Below are 19262 nucleotides of genomic sequence, written 5' to 3'. Positions count from 1 at the left end.
GAAGTTCTATAATTTGTTAGGGATTTTTGGATCCAATTTTAGTGGAAATATTCACAGATAACTGATATACACTATTTATACAAAAGTATGTGGACACCCCTTGAAATGAGTGGTTTTGGCTATTTCAGCCACACACGTTGCTGAAAGGTGTATAAAATCACACGCACAGCCATGCAATCTCCATAGACAAACATTGCCAGTAGAATGGACTTACTGAAGAGCTCCATGACTTTCAACGTGGCACCATAGGATGGCACCTTTTCAACAAATCGGTTCGTAAAATTTCTGCCCTGCTAGAGCTGCCCCGGTCCACTGTGCTGTTATTGGGAAGTGGAAATATCTGGGAGCAACAATGGCTCAGCCACAGTGTTAGGCCACAGAAGCTCACAGAACGGGACTGTCGAGTGCAGAAGCGCATAGCGTGTAAAACTAGTCTGTCCCCGGGTTGCTACATTCACTACCGAGTTCCAAACTGCTTCATGAAATGGGTTTCCATGGCCAAGCAGCCGCACACAGGCCTAAGATCACCATGCGCCATGCCAAGCGTCAGCTCGGGGTGTGTAAAGCTCGTCGCCATTGTATTCTGGAGCAGTGGAAAGGCATTCTCTGGAGTGATGAAGCACACTTCACCATCTGGTAGTCCGACGGACAAACCTGGATTTGGCGGATGCTAGGAGAACGCTACCCGCCTGAATGCGTAGTGCCATCAAAGTTTTGGTGGAGGAATAATGGTCTCGGGCTGTGCTTCATGGTTCGGGCTAGGCCCCTTAGTTCCAGTGACGGGAAATCTTAACGCTACAGCATACAATTACATATTAGTAGTTTCTGTGCTTCCTACTTTGTGGCAACAGTTTGGGGAAGGTTTTCCTGTTTCAGCATGACATTGACAATCCCCTGTGCACAAAGCGAGGTCCATACAGAAATGGTTTGTCGAGATGGGTGTGGAGTAACTTGACTTGCCTGCACAGAGCCTTGACCTCAACCCCTGTGGGATGAATTGGAACGCTGACTGCGACCCAGGCCTAATCACCCTAGGAAGAGTAGCTGCTGCTTTTGCAACAGCTAGTGGGATCCTAATAAAAAAACAAATAAATCACTGCCGACCTCACTAATGATCTTATGGCTGAAGAGAAGTCCCTGCAGCAATGTTCCAACATCTAGTTGAAAGCCTTCCCAGAAGAATGAAGGCTGTTTATAGCAGCAAAGGGAGGACCAACTCCATATTAATAATGCCCATAATTTTGAAATGAGACGTTTGACAAGCAGGTGTCCACACACTTTCGGCCATGGAGTGTATCTGCCGATTATTATAATAATGATATTAAAAACTGAAATTTAAATAAATAAAATAAAAATAAATATATATACTGCTCAAAAGAATAAAGGGAACACTTAAACAACACAATGTAACTCCAAGTCAATCACACTTCTGTGAAATCAAACTGTCCACTTAGGAAGCAACACTGATTGACAATAAATTTCACATGCTGTTGTGCAAATGGAATAGACAACAGGTGGAAATTATAGGCAATTAGCAAGACACTCTCAATAAAGGAGTGGTTCTGCAGGTGGTGACCACAGACCACTTCTCAGTTCCTATGCTTCCTGATGACTGATGTTTTGGTCACTTGAATGCTGGCTGTGCTTTCACTCTAATGGTAGCATGAGACGGAGTCTACAACCCACAAGTGGCTCAGGTAGTGCAGCTCATCCAGGATGGCACATCAATGCGAACTGTGGCAAGAAGGTTTGCTGTGTCTGTCAGCGTAGTGTCCAGAGCATGAAGGCGCTACCAGGAGACAGGCCAGTACATCAGGAGATGTGGAGGAGGCCGTAGGAGGGCAACAACCCAGCAGCAGGACCACTACCTCCGCCTTTGTGCAAGGAGGAGCACTGCCAGAGCCCTGCAAAATGACCTCCAGCAGGCCACAAATGTGCATGTGTCTGCTCAAACGGTCAGAAACAGACTCCATGAGGGGGGTATGAGGGCCCGACGTCCACAGGTGTGGGTTCTGCTTACAGCCCAACACCGTGCAGGACATTTGGCATTTGCCAGAGAACACCAAGATTGGCAAACTCGCCACTGGTGCCCTGTGCTCTTCACAGATGAAAGCAGGTTCACACTGAGCACATGTGACAGACGTGACAGCCTGGAGACGCCATGGAGAACGTTCTGCTGCCTGCAACATCCTCCAGCATGACCGGTTTGGGAATGGGTCAGTCATGGTGTGGGGTGGCATTTCTTTGGGGGGCCGCACAGCCCTCCATGTGCTCGCCAGAGGTAGCCTGACTGCCATTAGGTACCGAGATGAGATCCTCAGACCCCTTGTGAGACCATATGCTGGTGTGGTTGGCCCTGGGTTCCTCCTAATGCAAGACAATGCTAGACCTCATGTTGCTGGAGTGTGTCAGCAGTTCCTGCAAGAGGAAGGCATTGATGCTATGGACTGGCCTGCCCGTTCCCCAGACCTGAATCCAATTGAGCACATCTGGGACATCATGTCTCGCTCCATCCACCAACGCCACGTTGCACCACAGACTGTCCAGGAGTTGGCGGATGCTTTAGTCCAGGTATGGGAGGAGATCCCTCAGGAGACCATTCGTCACATTTACATTTACATTACATTTAAGTAATTTAGCAGACGCTCTTATCCAGAGCGACTTACAAATTGGTGCATTCACCTTATGACATCCAGTGGAACAGCCACTTTACAATAGTGCATCTAAATCTTTTAAGGGGGGTGAGAAGGATTACTTTATCCTATCCTAGGTATTCCTTAAAGAGGTGGGGTTTCAGGTGTCTCCGGAAGGTGGTGATTGACTCCGCTGTCCTGGCATCGTGAGGGAGTTTGTTCCACCATTGGGGGCCAGAGCAGCGAACAGTTTTGACTGGGCTGAGCGGGAACTGTACTTCCTCAGTGGTAGGGAGGCGAGCAGGCCAGAGGTGGATGAACGCAGTGCCCTTGTTTGGGTGTAGGGCCTGATCAGAGCCTGGAGGTACTGAGGTGCCGTTCCCCTCACAGCTCCGTAGGCAAGCACCATGGTCTTGTAGCGGATGCGAGCTTCAACTGGAAGCCAGTGGAGAGAGCGGAGGAGCGGGGTGACGTGAGAGAACTTGGGAAGGTTGAACACCAGACGGGCTGCGGCGTTCTGGATGAGTTGTAGGGGTTTAATGGCACAGGCAGGGAGCCCAGCCAACAGCGAGTTGCAGTAATCCAGACGGGAGATGACAAGTGCCTGGATTAGGACCTGCGCCGCTTCCTGTGTGAGGCAGGGTCGTACTCTGCGGATGTTGTAGAGCATGAACCTACAGGAACGGGCCACCGCCTTGATGTTAGTTGAGAACGACAGGGTGTTGTCCAGGATCACGCCAAGGTTCTTAGCGCTCTGGGAGGAGGACACAATGGAGTTGTCAACCGTGATGGCGAGATCATGGAACGGGCAGTCCTTCCCGGGAGGAAGAGCAGCTCTGTCTTGCCGAGGTTCAGCTTGAGGTGGTGATCCGTCATCCACACTGATATGTCTGCCAGACATGCAGAGATGCGATTCACCACCTGGTCATCAGAAGGAGGAAAGGAGAAGATTAATTGTGTGTCGTCTGCATAGCAATGATAGGAGAGACCATGTGAGGTTATGACAGAGCCAAGTGACTTGGTGTATAGCGAGAATAGGAGAGGGCCTAGAACAGAGCCCTGGGGACACCAGTGGTGAGAGCGCGTGGTGAGGAGACAGATTCTCGCCACGCCACCTGGTAGGAGCGACCTGTCAGGTAGGACGCAATCCAAGCGTGGGCCACGCCGGAGATGCCCAACTCGGAGAGGGTGGAGAGGAGGATCTGATGGTTCACAGTATCGAAGGCAGCCGATAGGTCTAGAAGGATGAGAGCAGAGGAGAGAGAGTTAGCTTTAGCGGTGCGGAGCGCCTCCGTGATACAGAGAAGAGCAGTCTCAGTTGAATGACTAGTCTTGAAACCTGACTGATTTGGATCAAGAAGGTCATTCTGAGAGAGATAGCGGGAGAGCTGGCCAAGGACGGCACGTTCAAGAGTTTTGGAGAGAAAAGAAAGAAGGGATACTGGTCTGTAGTTGTTGACATCGGAGGGATCGAGTGTAGGTTTTTTCAGAAGGGGTGCAACTCTCGCTCTCTTGAAGACGGAAGGGACGTAGCCAGCGGTCAGGGATGAGTTGATGAGCGAGGTGAGGTAAGGGAGAAGGTCTCCGGAAATGGTCTGGAGAAGAGAGGAGGGGATAGGGTCGAGCGAGCAGGCCACCTCATCAGGAGCATGCCCAGGCGTTGTAGGGAGGTCATACAGACACGTGGAGGCCACACACACTACTGAGCCTCATTTTGACTTGTTTTAAGGACCATTACATCAAAGTTGGATCAGCCTGTAGTGTGGTTTTCCACTTTAGTTTTGAGTGTGACTCCAAATCCAGACCTCCATGGGTTGATAAATTTGATTTCCATTGATAATTTTTGTGTAATTTTGTTGTCAGCACATTCAACTATGTAAAGAAAAAAGTATTTAATAAGAATATTTCATTCATTCAGATCTAGGATGTGTTATTTTAGTGTTCCCTTATTTTTTTTGATCAGTGTGTGTATGTATGTATGTGTATACACACACACACACACACACACACACACACACACACACACACACAGTACCAGTCGAAAGTTGACACACCTACTCATTCAAGGGATTTTCTTAATTTTTACTATTTTCTACATTTGTAGAATAATAGTGAAGACATCAACGATTAAATAACACATATGGAATCATTTAGTAACCAAAAAAGTGTTAAACAAATCAAAATATATTTTAGATTTTAGATTTGACAAAGACCATCAAGCGTTATGAAACTGACTCATGAGGACCGCCACAGGAAAGGAAGACCCAGAGTTACCTCTGCTGCAGAGAATAAGTTCACTGCACCTCAGATTGCAGCTCAAATAAATGCTTCAGAGTTTGTGTAACAGACGCATCTCAACGTCAACTGTTTAGAGTAGACCGTGTGAATCATCAGGCCTTCATGGTTGAATTGCTGCAAAAAAAAACACTATTAAAAGACACCAAGAAGAAGAGACTCGCTTGGGCCAAGAAACACGAGCGATGGACATTAGACCGGTGGAAATGTCCTTTGGTTCCAACCGCAGTGGCTTTGAGACGCAGAGTAGGTGAATGGATGACCTCCGCATGTGTGGGTCCCACCATGGAGCATGGAGGAGGTGCTGTGGGGGTGCTTTGACACTGTCAGTGATTTTAATTAGAATTCATAGCAGACTTAACCAGCATGGCTACCACTGCGTTTCTGCAGCGATATGCCATACCATCTGGTTTGCGCTTAGTGGGACTATAATTTGTTTTTCAACAAGATAATGACCAAAAACACACCTCCAGGCTGTGTAAGGGATATCTGACCAAGGAGAGTGAGTGCCGCATCAGATGACCTGGCCTCCACAAACACCTGACCTCAACCAAATTGAGATGATTTGGACTGCGGAGTGAAGGAAAAACAGCCAACAAGTGCTCAGCCTATGTGGGAACTCCTTCAAGACTATTGGAAAAGCATACCTCATGAAGCTGGCTGAGAGAATGAGAAGTGTGCAAAGCTGTCATCAAGGCAAAGGGTGGCTACTTTGAAGGATATAAAATATAACATATTTTTATTTAACACTTTTTTGTTTCCTGCATGGTTCCATGTGTTATTTCATAATTTTGATGTCTTCACTATTATTCTGCATTGTAGAAAATAGTACAAATATAGAAAACCCTTGCATGAGTAGGTGTGTGCAAACCTTTGACTTGTACTGTATGTGTATGTAAAACAGCCCTACAACGATACTCAGAAAGCTTATTTCTTAAGTTTGATGAAAGAACATTATTGGAAGCACCACATGAAATGTATGTGCACCTGAAATATTAGTTTTTTTAAATGGAAAGACTGTTACTCTATTGAAAGGAGTATAAACTACAATGATTGCCTAGGCTCTGAAGACTGAGCTGCCTCGTTGCCCCCCAGCAAAACTAGCTTACATTTAGGGTATTGTTTAATGTCTATTTCACACTATGTTGAGGTAAAAAAAAAACTCAGCATAATGCTTGTATGGATGTCAACCCCAATACATGTTCATGTCATCAATCATCTACATTACAGTTAAACTACCACCAATTTATGTATGCTAGCTATGCTACCAGCTTATACGAATGGGAGTTAGCATTTAGCGGTTCCTTTTTCTAAACCTGAAAAGGGACGACTTCTAAATGTTATGCAGCAAAAACAGCCAAATACAGTTGAAGTCGGAAGTTTACATACACTTAGGTTGGAGTCATTAACTCGTTTTTAAATCACTCCACAAATTTCTTGTTAACTATAGTTTTGGCAAGTCTGTTAGGGCATCTACTTTGTGCATGACACAAGTAATTTTTCCAACAATTGTTTACAAACAGATTATTTCAATTATAATTCACTGTATCACAATTCCAGTGGGTCAGAAGTTTACATACACGAAGTTGACAGTGCCTTTAAACAGCTTGGCAAATTCCAGAAAATTATGTCATGGCTTTAGAAGCTTCTGATAGGCTAATTGCCATAATTTGAGTCATTTTGAGGTGTACCTGTGGATGTATTTCAAGGCCTACCTTCAAACGCAGTGCCTCTGCTTGACGTCATGAGAAAATCAAAAGAAATCGGCCAAGAATGTACAAAAAAATTGTACATCTCCACAAGTCTGGTTCATCCTTGGGAGCAATTTCCAAACGCCTGAAGTTACCACGTTCATATCTGTACAGACAATAGTAAGCAAGTATAAACACCATGGGACCACGCAGCCGTCATACCACTCAGGAAGGAGACGCGTTCTGTCTCCTAGAGATGAACATACTTTGGTGCGAAAAGTGCAAATCAATCCCAGAATCACAGCAAAGGACCTTGTGAAGATGCTGGAGGAAACCGATACAAAAGTATCTATATCCACAGTAAAACGAGTCGTATATCGTCATAACCTGAAAGGCCGCTCAGCAAGGAAGAAGCTTCCAAAACTGCCAATAAAAAGCCAGACTACGGTTTGCAACTGCACATGGGGATAAAGATTGTACTTTTTGGAGAAATGTCCTCTGGTCTAATGAACCCAAAATAGAACTGTTTGGCCATAATGACCATCGTTATGTTTGGAAGGAAATTGGGCAGGCTTGCAAGCCGAAGAACACAAGCACGGGGGTGGCAGCATCATGTTGTGGGGGTGTTTTGCTGCAGGAGGGACTGGTGCACTTCACAAAATAGATGGCATCATGGAGGAAGTAAAATTATGTGGATATATTGAAGCAGCATTTCCAGACATCAGTCAAGAAGTTAAAGCTTGGTCGTAAATGGGTCTTCCAAATGGACAAGTACCACAAGCATACTTCCAAAGTTGTAGCAAAATAGCTTAAGGACAAAAAAGTAAATGTATTGGAGTGGCCATCTCAAAGCCCTGACCTCAATCCCATGGAACATTTGTGGGCAGAACTGAAAAAGCGTGTGCGAGCAAGGAGTCCTTACAAACCTGACTCAGTTACACCAGCTCTGCCAGGAGCAATGAGCCAAAATTCACCCAACTTATTGTGGGAAGCTTGTGGAAGGCTACCCAAAACATTTGACCCAAGTTAAACTATTTAAAGCCAATGCTACCAAATACTAGTTGAGTGTATGTAAACTTCTGACCCACTGGGAATGTGCTGAAAGAAATAAAAGCTGAAATTAATCATTCTCTCTACTATTATTCAGACATTTCACATTCTTAAAATAAAGTGGTGATCCTAACTGATATAAAACAGGGAATTTTTACTAGGATTAAAAGTCAGGAATTGTGAAACTCAGTTAAAATGTATTTGGTTCCGACTTCCTGTATATCCAAATTGGATTTTAATAACCACATTGTGAGCCTGTTACCATACGTATTTGACAAATATCCACTTTGTTAGATCAGATTTGTTCAATATGCGCCAATCCAGCGTCGTCCTATTCCCCCCCCACTGTCTGTATTTCATTGACCTCTTTACCGCATCTATCCCCGTTTACCGCTCTCTCTCGCCCTCTCTCTAGGAGTTCAAACTCATTTTCATGTGTTGAAATCCCTACACAAAGTTTCATGAAGATATTTTTTAGTTGTGAACTTGTTCTAATAGCCTTTCGTCAACCTTCTCCATGTTTGTTGTCAAGGAAGTGAGTTTGTGTGTTATACAGGATGTACCACACCCACTTACGTCAACCAACCATGTCTATGCGGAGCTATGCGGAGCCCTGGACATTGTTAAACATTTTGGGAGGTGCGTTGCATCGGCATACCAAACTCGGTTTGGCCTCCGAAGGCTCCGCAATTGTGTCAAGCATAAATTGGCTTTCAGGGTTAGGGTAGGGATTGGGTGTGGGGACATCCCAAGATTTCCTGATAGCACTAACCCTCAGTGAATTATGTCAAGTGTTCTCACAGGTAGTTAGCTGGGGTTGGCCAAACGTGAATATGAACCGGTCCCTGACATGTGACAACCCATGCATCAAAACGTAGCTACGAAGCATTACTTTGTAACCTGCTATGTTTGTTTTTGTGTCTCTGAAAAAAAATCAATGACAGAGCTTGAGGAATACCCTTCGCAAAAAGCAAATATAACCCACCAGATTTCGCAGGCTTCACTAAAGGACTGTAATGTTAACGTTACCACAGTTGAATGTTCCTAGCAAGACACTCTATTTATGTTTGGGCATAGCATCCATTGTTTGTCACAACACCCAACACTTCACGTAACAGTTTGTGACCAGTGCGCATTTGACACTTTATTGAGCTGGCAAGCTTCTATCTACTCGGCACTCACCGTAGAAGCAGTAACAGTTAGTTCACTCTCCTCTCCGACTGGTATAGTTGCATTGGGTGATAGTGTCCAGCCAAAGCTAGATTGGCTTATAGCCATGTAAAGAGCACCCTGTTCAGGCACCAAAAAAGTCTCCTATGAAGGACGCTTTTTTTCTTCATCTTATATCGGACCTTTTCTGTAGATTAAATGCCGACACAAATACATCCATGAAAGGTAAATATCGGTCAACTGATATATCGGTTGGGCTCTCCAATTCATAGTTGGTTTCTTTATTAATTTACATTTGGAGCTAATGAAATGTTTCGGATTGTCCAATTTGACTGACTAGCACCATAGGGATATCCAAACCAAAATTTAGCATGGTCAGTGCGTGTTGGGCATTACGATCGCGTATCTTGCAGTTGTGCTCCAAATGTATGAGTACTTGGATGCTGTGGGCATGTTGGCAGGATTTAAATAAACGCAACCCAACGAAAACTGTTACATACCATTCATTCCTTGACATACCCTTTTTTCCTCATTATCTCGCAAATCTCTGAGACTAAATTTTTGACACGAATGATCTAACACTTTGTAGTCCATTTTGATACTAGAATAAATCTGACATGTCTCCATGCCACATAAGCCGTCTTCAGCCACTTTTTAAGTGTTTTCTTTAAACGCCACAAAGACCCTAATATATAATTCGATAATCCTCAAATCAACAAACATGGCCCCTCCTCTCTGCCCTGCCTCTGCACACCTGATTGGTCAGGCCTAGACGGGCAGTGAAACTGATTGGTGCAATTCTTCCTGACAGGGAGACATCCATGAGGATTTCTGCACTGTGTGCAGACGCAGTGGCCAGTTGCTCATGTGTGACACATGCTCACGTGTCTATCACCTGGACTGCCTGGACCCACCCCTGAAAACCATTCCTAAAGGCATGTGGATCTGTCCCAAATGTCAAGACCAGGTAAACGCAGCACCCGACCTACTGATCAGGGGGGGGGCATTGCCCAGCAGTCCAGTGGTTCAGTGGTCTAGATCTGAAAAATTGGTTGCCTTTTCAAAGTGGGCAATTGCCACAGAATTGTCCACAGGTTATCCAGAAATGTAATCTTCCCCTTAGGCTGTCATCAGCTAGGCCTTTTTCCTAAACAACAACATTAAGATATGGCTGTTCAAGAAGGAACGGCAAGCTTCAACATGATTCAATATTGTTTTATGTAATTCTTTCCCATTCATTTTGTTAGTGGATGATGGCATCTTACACTCCCATCTGATTTTGTTTGTTTGTCCATCGTGACATCACCAGAGGGTGGCCAGAGAAATGTTCTCTTCCATGTCTAGGTAATGTCGTGACTTCACAATCACAATACAACAAAGCTGTGCTCTTCTCTCCAGATACTGAAAAAAGAAGATTCAATTCAATGGCCGGGAACATTGGCTATTGTTCATTCCTATATCGCCTATAAAGAAGGTAGGAATAGCACACCAAAGACCTTGTGCCTCGACAAACATGAAACGTGTGCTTGGGCTACATTCAGCTGAAGCGGTGGAAGATGGAACAGTTCTGTCACTGGCATCTCAAACAACCAAATTGCCTTTTTAAATCTCACTGTTGTCTGTGTGTTGTTTCTGTTTCCTAACAGCTAAAGAAGAGGAGAAACAAAAGCTAATTAAGTGGAGTGCTGAGCTGAAACTGGAGCGGGAGCAGTTGGAACAAGGGGTCAAACAACTCAGCAACTCTATAACGGTAAGCTCCATAGTAACAGCAGATCGCCTTTGTAAGCGAGTTGTTTCCAGATGGCCATACTGGAATAGATGGAAGTGGCTCAGATCTTGAATAATAGTGTCAGCTAGGTATTTCACGTAACTACCCGTATTGCTCTGATCAGAGATGCAAACTCGTCACTTTTTGGCAAAATTTGCAGTTTTGATCTCCAAAAAAGGTAATCCACGTGAATTGTGTAGAGGGCTGACGAAAAGTGCGCAGATGCAGTGTATCACCCATTGAGCTATAAAAGAGAGGCGCTAACAGATACTGTGCCGCAAAACTTTTCCTAATTTTGGAGTCTTTTTTTGGAACACTTCTATAAATGTGTCCTGTGGAATGCACATGGAATTTTGACTTGGGAGCACCAGTGCGCTCAGATAATACATTGAATGCTCAGACTGTTTTATAAGTATCATTTTAGGGGCGTGCGTCACGAGTGAAGTAATTTGTAAAATGTTACTTGGCCTGTAAGAACCATCAGTACAGGCGAGTCTGATTTTATTTTTAACTGTACCACAGCCTCTGCCATAGGCACAAAACCATGCTCTGTTAGTTTCTATGGTTGCACCTCTACAATGCAGAAAACCAGTTGTCTCTAGCTCAAACCATTTTAAACTAAAGACCTATTTTACCGGAATAAGTGAGGATTCACAGGATGCTCTTTAAGGGGTATACACAAATGAATCCTCATGATTCAAGGAACAATGAAAATAGTTCAAATAAACCTGATTTTAATCTATAAAATAATTTGTCACAGAAAATAGATGATTTGCACTATATATCAGAGGACATTACCACTATATAAATTAATAGGGACATTTTTAGGTGTGCCACAATTTATATTCCTTACTACATTCCTTTTGCCCAATCACAGGTACGCCTTTAGATATTAGCAAATCATCTATTTTCTGCAGTAACCTTTTCTATTATAGAGTAAAAAGTGTGAAGTTAAATTCCATGCGTTGTAATGAGTAGAGATGTGAATAAAAGGGACAGGTTTTTGTGCAGAACATGCGTCCTTGGGGGTGGCTCTGTGGTATCGCGATGCTACTTGGTATCGCGATGCTACTTGGTATCGTGATACTTGACCTGTCATGAAATCAATAGTAAAATGTTGCTATTGTGACAACCCCACTTTTTTAAAAAAAATAGGCGCATTTTCTTGCAGTTAACACTGATTTTTCACTTGTTTCCATGCGAAAAAACATTTCACCTTTTTTTTTGGCCCTCACCAGTTTGCATCCCTGTCTGATGCTCTCTTGGCTTAAAAAAAAGAATGCCCAGAGATACTGATGGCTGACGTTAAATTACATTTAAATAGAACTGCATAAAAAAAAAAATGCACACTGTTAGCAAAGCTTTCTAGCTACATAGCCAATTAGCTAGCATTTGGCTAAAGTCCTACAGTTTGCAGTTAATTAGCTATACTAATACTGTAGCTGATTTCTAAAAATGGAGCATTTATAATAACTGCACTAGTAGTAATATAGTTACAGTTCAGTAATTGGCCACAATGGAGACTAAGCTAGCTTGCTATCTCGCTTGTTAGCAAGCGAATGTGGATCTGTCAGGAACAAACGTGATAAAAGATACAGCTATGACTAGTTTTGGGGAATCTTAATATGACAGCAAAATATTTCTGTAAACAAATGAAGAATCCATTTGACACCAGATAAGGTGCAGTGACGTACAATAATGGTCTCAATATAGACTATTTTGAAACTGTTATTTTTACAAGTGATTTTATTGGATTAATTTAAGTGTGTTAATTTATTATTATTTAACCCTGTTTCCTCCCGTCTAAATAGAAATGCATGGAGACCAAAAACATCATCCTGTCTCGACAGAAAGAAATGCAAGTTTCGTTGGAGAAGGTCAAACACCTGGTCCGCCTCATTCAGGCTTTCAGTTTCAGTCAAACCATGGAGAGCGAGGGTACAGGTGACATCACAGAAGATGTTACAAAGAACATCACGAGGGCCAAGGATTCAATTGTCCCAATTGAAAATGCTGTGGACACAGTCAACACAGAGGCTGTAGCAGAAGTCAATATCCAGTCTGTGTATGGGGTAAAGGCCAAGGTCACAGCACAGGACAGCAGCGATGTTGAAGCCAGAAAGGAGGAGGTTGTAGCTGATGTTACCATCAAGACGGTAGCAGGAGTTAGCGCTGAGCCTGTTGCCGGGGTCAGCACCGTTACTACAGTGGACAGCCGTGTTGAACCCGTGGCTGAGGTCAACACCGCTGAGGAAGTGACTGAGGCCGAGACGAAAACCACAGCAGTGGTCAGTGCAGAGGACTCTACTGGGGTCACGACCAATGGCACCACTGACCTTGTGTGTACTGATGAGAGCTGTACTAACAAGGACGAGAGCTGTACTAGCAACACAAACACCAACCATGAGAACAAGGTCACCACCACTAACAACACAGAGCAGGTGGTAGAAGAGGAACAGGAAGAGAACACAAACGATGATGGCAGCAGCACCAACAACAGCAAAACCTCAGAACCTTCCCAGAAATCTTTGCCAGCTCTTCTCGACAGTTTGGACAATAAAGAGTAACGCTCTCTTAAATCGGCCCCACCCCCACATTAAAAAATGACTTTTGCTTTCAGCTTTGAAAGGTGCCCGACGTTGCCAATCTATATAAATGTTACTTGTTTTCAATGTATTGTCAGACTGTGTCAATAGTAAATCTACAGCCTGAGTCTGAGATTGCTCTTGGATGCTGTAGGCTATTATACCCCAAGCATGGGTGAAAGGGTGGTTTGTGTACCAGTGTCATGCCAATTAAGGATAGAAAGAATAATAGTAATGCTAAAAGTAAGATAATTTATAACATCACACCATTGTGTGCCTGCAACAGCTGCCCTCAGAACTCTCGTGGGGGTTGTTTTTTTTAGGTTGTCTTTTGTTCCTGGGGAGGCAGGTTAGAGATGTCCAAAGACTGCTGCACCGAGAACGTGTTTCTCTGGCATTAACTGAGAGAAACATCAAACCAAAAGATTGGCAAAACAGCTGAGGACAGGGCTTTGAAAAATTCTAAAGCATCAGTATTTAAGTGGGAAACATTGAGGCGCCAGTTGAGTGTCATTGAAAATCAAACATGTAAAAGAAGAGAGCCTTCAGTTATCCCAATACCTTCCTCCCTTTTCCCCATTCTCAACCGTACATGACCAATAACTATTGACCCATTTCCACAACACCTCAGGCAAAACAAAAGCAACGTCCACCTGCTTTTGAAGTATGAGGCAGACTGCTTATAGAGCTTGCTGACCAGGGCCTTGCTGAGGAAGACCCAGGTAACAAAGACGGTCATCTCAAGAGACAGTGGAGTCAGATCACACATGGTAGCTTAAAGTTTTCAAATGGTGTAGGTCCAGTGCAGTGATTTGAGTTTCTTTCGTGAGTCAGTGTCAACTGTGAGCACTAAATGTTAAATTGCAATAATGTTGCAATGTCAAAAACAAACACACAAAAATATCTATCTGGGGTGTGTTTCTTCTTTTTATAGGAAAAGATATTCAGGTCTTCCTAGTCTTAAAAAATAAGTGCATTTCTGTTTCATTAAACAGTTGTTTGTTATTAAATGTGTTTAACTGGCATAGTTTATGCAAGTAATTATCTTTTAAAAGAGGTGACCTTTGCATATTATGAAATGTATGTTTTTGTTTTAATTCTGAACTGCCAAAATGCTATTGTATCCAAATATAGCAGGGACATGTCCACTATCTGTATGGAAAGATCAAGGAAAAAATGGAATATTCAATACCATCTCAGCAATTGGCAATACCTGGTAAATAAGCATGAGTGCTTATTCAACAATCTCATCAAAATATATTTATTTCCTGGAAAATGGAGTGTTGCATCAGCCCATTTTGGTGGTGGTAAGGAAAAAATACACAAATCCTGAGATTAAAGCACAAGCTTCTGCATAACAAATGTGTGCTGAAAAACTTTTTTTGTATGTTACATATAGAACATTACAGTATGCATTTTGTTTGTTGTCATGTAATTTATCCCCAATTTGCCAATATTTTTGTATTAACCAACTTATCTTTGAGGGTGAGACTGAGGCCTTGTGCAGCAGAAATTGTCTTGCTCCCCTACCCATGAAACATGCTTGGATAACAGAACTGCCCAACGAACCTATCCCTAAATACTCAATAGATTTGTGCTTCCACTGGTATTTGTCTTTTAATGCGCCATCAACATATCTGTCCAATGTTTTATCATTTGTGGGGCCAGTACCCTGTTCCCCCCCACTTGTTTTGGACCAAGTTGTTCCTGAATTGTTCAGCAACTTTTGGAGTTGGGACCATTCAGGAGACTGGTGATATTTATTTTTAGAGCATGTGTCAGGTCTCAATTTTTTATAATTTTTTATGCTATACTGTTGCGCATTGCAGAGTGCACCAGTCGGCAACATACATATCATGTTGACGTCAATCCATGACCAATCGACATGTCTTTGGAGAATGTTTTCTGTGTTGAAAACAGGGACTTTAAATTCCAGAAATTCTACATTTGAAGGGACCGAATTTTCTCAACATTGCAATTTTTCTTTCTTAGCTATGTTTAAAAAAAAAAAAAAAAGATGTATAAATGCTGAGTCAATTAAAATTACAAGTCTATTTTTTTGCAGTTTTTTAAACGCATCAGAATGGAAGAGTTTGACCAAGAGATGCAATCAAGTGCAATTGCTATACTTTCTTGTCTTGTACTTTCTCATAGATGAATAAAAAAGGGTTCTTTGCCTTCTGAGTCTCACAGTACTCGTAAGGATATATCTTCACCACGGAAACACTGCATAAATTGGCTGATTGTCAAACATTTTTCATACGGTGTCCCTTGAATAGAACAAAGTATTCAGACATCCATTTCACATTAATATGTTTTTGTCTTTGTTAAGCCTGAACTTATTTTACAGAGACACTTGACCTTTCCCCTTTTTCGGTACCTCGAGTGCCTTTCTTCCAACAGCATATTTTGTCTCTTGACTTTTACTGTGGCTTGTATTATTACCGTACTACACACAAACACACAGGTCTTGCTCTTGTCCTATGTTATCCCCATGTGATTTCATATCCGCCCACAAAACTCTGAATCTTCAGCAAACATATGCATCTGAATTATAGAGCACAATTTGAATCTGCATAATGAATTATTTTTTTAATAAAACTTTTGATTTTTTTTTCTCACAAGTCGTCTGTATAGCAGCTGCCTTAAATGTATTTTATTTTTTGTTATCTCTTCAGGTGAATTCAATTCATTTTGAAATATATGTAATGGGTAATTCCTGTAAAACATGGGCAAATCTGTGGTTTGTTCATAATGTACACCACTCAGTAGTTTGTTCAAGTGTCACATGCACTGGTACAATATTTATGGAGGATTCTTTACAAACTATTGTATAAGAAATTGAATATGTGTGACTGTTAGAATGGTATGTTTTGTTGTGATGCACTTTTTGGTTGAATTCCCACCCAGTATTATTTTTATACGGTCCCGTCCACCCCAAAAGATGTGATGTTGTATATAATATGAAATAGAAATAATCCAGATATCTTCTTACCCTGAATTTACCTCCCTATTGTTGAGATTCTAGAGGCATTCTAGTCTTGTCAGCATTAAAACTCCGTAAGTACAGTGCCGGTGATCATTACTTGTCCTCTTTTTGTTCCCTCCTTGTGCAGCTTTTTCTTTTCTCACCCATTCTTTTGTATTTGCCGTGCAGTAAGTTTCATCAAATTAGGTCATTATGAATTGAGCCTTGGCCTGTGTGCGTTCAAACAAAACAGCACCCTGATTGGATAAACTTCTTAAACCCCCTTAGCACCATCTTTCCAATCAGTCCTTCTTATGCAAGTTTTTTTTTTTATACAAATGTTTGTCAAACTTTTTAATATGCATTAACCATCTGTTTTATTTTCTAAAGGTTGTGAAATTAGTCACTTTTCATTTTACATTCTGGCAACATGCCATAACTATAGTATACACAGTAGGCATCTCAAAAATGCGTTTTTTAAAAACACCATTTGATGTGGCATCTCTGGCAATAGTGTGTTATATTTGGAATGCTCCAGTGGCAGAGGATTTTAATGCCATGAACTGTGAAGTCTGTAATTGAGGAAAAAACATCATAGAAGATGTAATGAACGTGCAGTGTCTTTTGGCTCATTCTTCTCAAGGACCATTTTCTATAAAATGTTTGCCTTCGCTAATGCACCATGCTGAATGTTATTGTTCGGGACATGGGGTGGGGATAGTTGGAAGTGGTCTAAAATGGTCTTGTCTAAAATTGTTGAGTGCATTGTCGTGTAAAAAAAAAAAAAAAAAAAAAAGCCGAAAAAAATACATTCAGTTAATGTACTTGAGCTCTTAAACCAATATACCCAAAGAATATTGCAAATGTGCATTTATATTTGGAAGCCATTATGCATTTGATACATATCAGTTCATAGTGAGGCTATGTTAATTTCTGCTTCAGTATAGCGTGCAAGTTCACGGATGTGAAGGAAAAGGTAGTTAGCAGCGGAGACACACAAAATGAAATGTACGTTGTTGGGCTAGAGGGTTGAAATGTGAAAGGGTTTCTTTTATGCATAAAAATTACATTTCCCGTTCATTCCAGAGTGAAACTTCACAGAACGATCCTGTAGAGTAGCTCACTTGTACATTCTCACAAGTGCATTATATTCTGTCAATGGCTTTTTTAATATAGTCTGGATTTTTTTGTTCTTATGATATACCAAGTCATGATCGTGGCCTTCTAGTATTGTTGGTACATTTCATCATCCATAATACTCATCATTCATATGTTGTGACTTCCCTGTTGTAACACCTTGAGCTTCTTACCTCATCCACTGTAAATTCAATTGGAGGAGTTTCTTTTTTAAGAGTGCAAAAAAGTGTCAAAAAAAGAAGCTTCCATTTGGTGAAAGATGATGCATTGTAGCGATACAAATAAACAAAGGTTCACCTGGTGTGCTGAATTATGTGTAAATTGTTAATTACACAACTGAATATTTGTAAAAAATTGTTTGTATTTTTTCATAATTTTAAAAGTGTGTATTTGACTTCTCTTCTGTTACAGATATTTTTCGTTTGTTCGCCTGACATTGAGTGGTCCGTTGGGTTTCTTACCTCTCCTGTATTGAGCCAATTCTGTGATGAATAATTTGTATGCAGTGTTTAGAAAATACTGTAGGGAACATGGGAAGAAGTTGATATTAGGAGCATTTGATCAATTTGTATTTATTTATTTTATCATTTTGTTAATAAATTGTCAAAAGCAACCTGCCGTGTGTGTGTGTGTGTGTGTGTTAGGATTTGTGGGGGCTAGATCTAGCAGCTTGTGGGAGAGGGAATATTCGATGTAGTTTCTGTAAAATGAAATGTTTTGTTCTACTCTTGGACTATTTAGTTTAACTAAGAAGTTTAGTTTGACTCAACTTTCCTTTACATACATTTACATTTCAATCTCGTTTTGTGATTGTCTATTAACTGTTCAGGTCTGGTTTGATTGTGTACATTTTCCAATTATTTCAACCATAGTGCCGAAATCAGTCTATTTGAGGACATAATAACTGAGGTCAGTTTCTCCATGTACCCTGTAAAAAAAAACTTAACTTTTAGCGTGGAACAATTCTACAGATTAGTTGCTGAGCATTCCGTCTGAAGGTTGTTTCTCTCACGCCCAGACAGCAGCTCCAGCAATTGCGCGTTACACAAAAGGTGAGTAATTTTTCACCAGAGATAAATATTTTTGTACTGCGCCTTTCATCTCTGAATTCAAGTAGGTTTCTTCCGTTTTCTATGTCATTTCCTGTAATAAAAAGATGGTGGTCAAAGCCGAGAGAAGCGGTTGACTCGTAGCAATTATTTCTAATAATCACTGCATTGCCCTGGACTAGTGAAATCAAAGAGTGGCGGTCCGTCAACGGCGAGGATTACAGAGGCTTGAGTTGGGGTCGGGGGATAACGTGTTCATCGCAGACCGCCCGAAGCACTGCAGTTTCGTGTTAAGGTGAGTGTCTTACTAGCCAATGTGGCCAATGAAAAATGGCTTCCGAAAGCGTTAGGCAAATTGCCAACTGCCTGCAGACGGGAACCAAGGAAATATCTGGGAATAGCGCAGTGCAAGACACAGCTGGAGTCTGTCACATAGCATACATGTTGCTGTGCTTGTCCTTGTATTTGTGTAGGAACAGCAAACTTTGGCGATAGGTGTAAGTTTTTTTTATTTTTAGTGTCATTGTTGCCCGTTTATGTTCCGTGTCTCTACTCACTAAACTCTAGCCTACTTGAGAGCGGCAGTCTTTCCGACCAATTAGATTTCGCTGCCGAATGTATTTTTGCTGCCGAAATATTTTGTGGGGATTTGTGCCGGAAGGTGCATAATCAACAACCGTGTGGGTCGGACTTGGATTTCTTGCGAACACTTCGATGTCCAGATTTCCCCGGTTGCGTTGACAGAATACAAACTTTGCATTATGAGATGTTTACAATGTAACCATATTTGCTTGGTCTGTAATGGGTTTTGCCTTTGAATGCATTATGAAAAACTGTTTACTAATTTAAAAATATATTTTCAAAGACTGGATGTTAAATTACAGTTTCCCCTATTGCATTGAGTCAGAGCGGAAGA

General features: G+C 41.9%; 2 protein-coding genes and 1 long non-coding RNA gene across 12 annotated transcripts in view; all 3 read left to right on the top strand.

Moving 5' to 3' along the window:
• The window catches only part of phf21ab (PHD finger protein 21Ab), a 79951-nt gene extending 62041 nt beyond the window's left edge, over positions 1 to 17910 (top strand). For 4 of the 5 annotated variants that reach the window (XM_052465375.1, XM_052465377.1, XM_035790524.2 and 1 more), the window contains 4 exons: positions 9651 to 9806; positions 10238 to 10313; positions 10486 to 10589; positions 12419 to 17910. In XM_052465375.1, coding sequence (XP_052321335.1) covers positions 9651 to 9806; positions 10238 to 10313; positions 10486 to 10589; positions 12419 to 13174 — 1092 coding nt within the window. In that variant the 3' untranslated portion in view covers positions 13175 to 17910. The remainder of the gene's footprint in view (positions 1 to 9650; positions 9807 to 10237; positions 10314 to 10485; positions 10590 to 12418) is intronic. The other variant, XM_052465378.1, reaches the window with a different exon arrangement.
• Positions 1 to 19262, top strand: part of LOC127908187 (uncharacterized) — a 204259-nt gene that overhangs the window by 165045 nt on the left and 19952 nt on the right. The window lies entirely within an intron of this gene.
• Positions 18452 to 19262, top strand: part of prdm11 (PR domain containing 11) — a 362582-nt gene continuing 361771 nt past the window's right edge. For all 6 annotated transcript variants that reach the window (XR_008066236.1, XR_008066237.1, XM_035790521.2 and 3 more), the window contains exon 1: positions 18452 to 18641. The gene's annotated coding sequence lies outside the window, so the exon portion shown is untranslated. The remainder of the gene's footprint in view (positions 18642 to 19262) is intronic.

This window comes from Oncorhynchus keta, chromosome 17, assembly GCF_023373465.1.
Source record: "Oncorhynchus keta strain PuntledgeMale-10-30-2019 chromosome 17, Oket_V2, whole genome shotgun sequence".
Classification (NCBI taxonomy): domain Eukaryota; kingdom Metazoa; phylum Chordata; class Actinopteri; order Salmoniformes; family Salmonidae; genus Oncorhynchus; species Oncorhynchus keta.
Note: the sequence above shows the minus strand (reverse complement) of the source record. Positions and strands in the feature narration are given on the sequence as shown.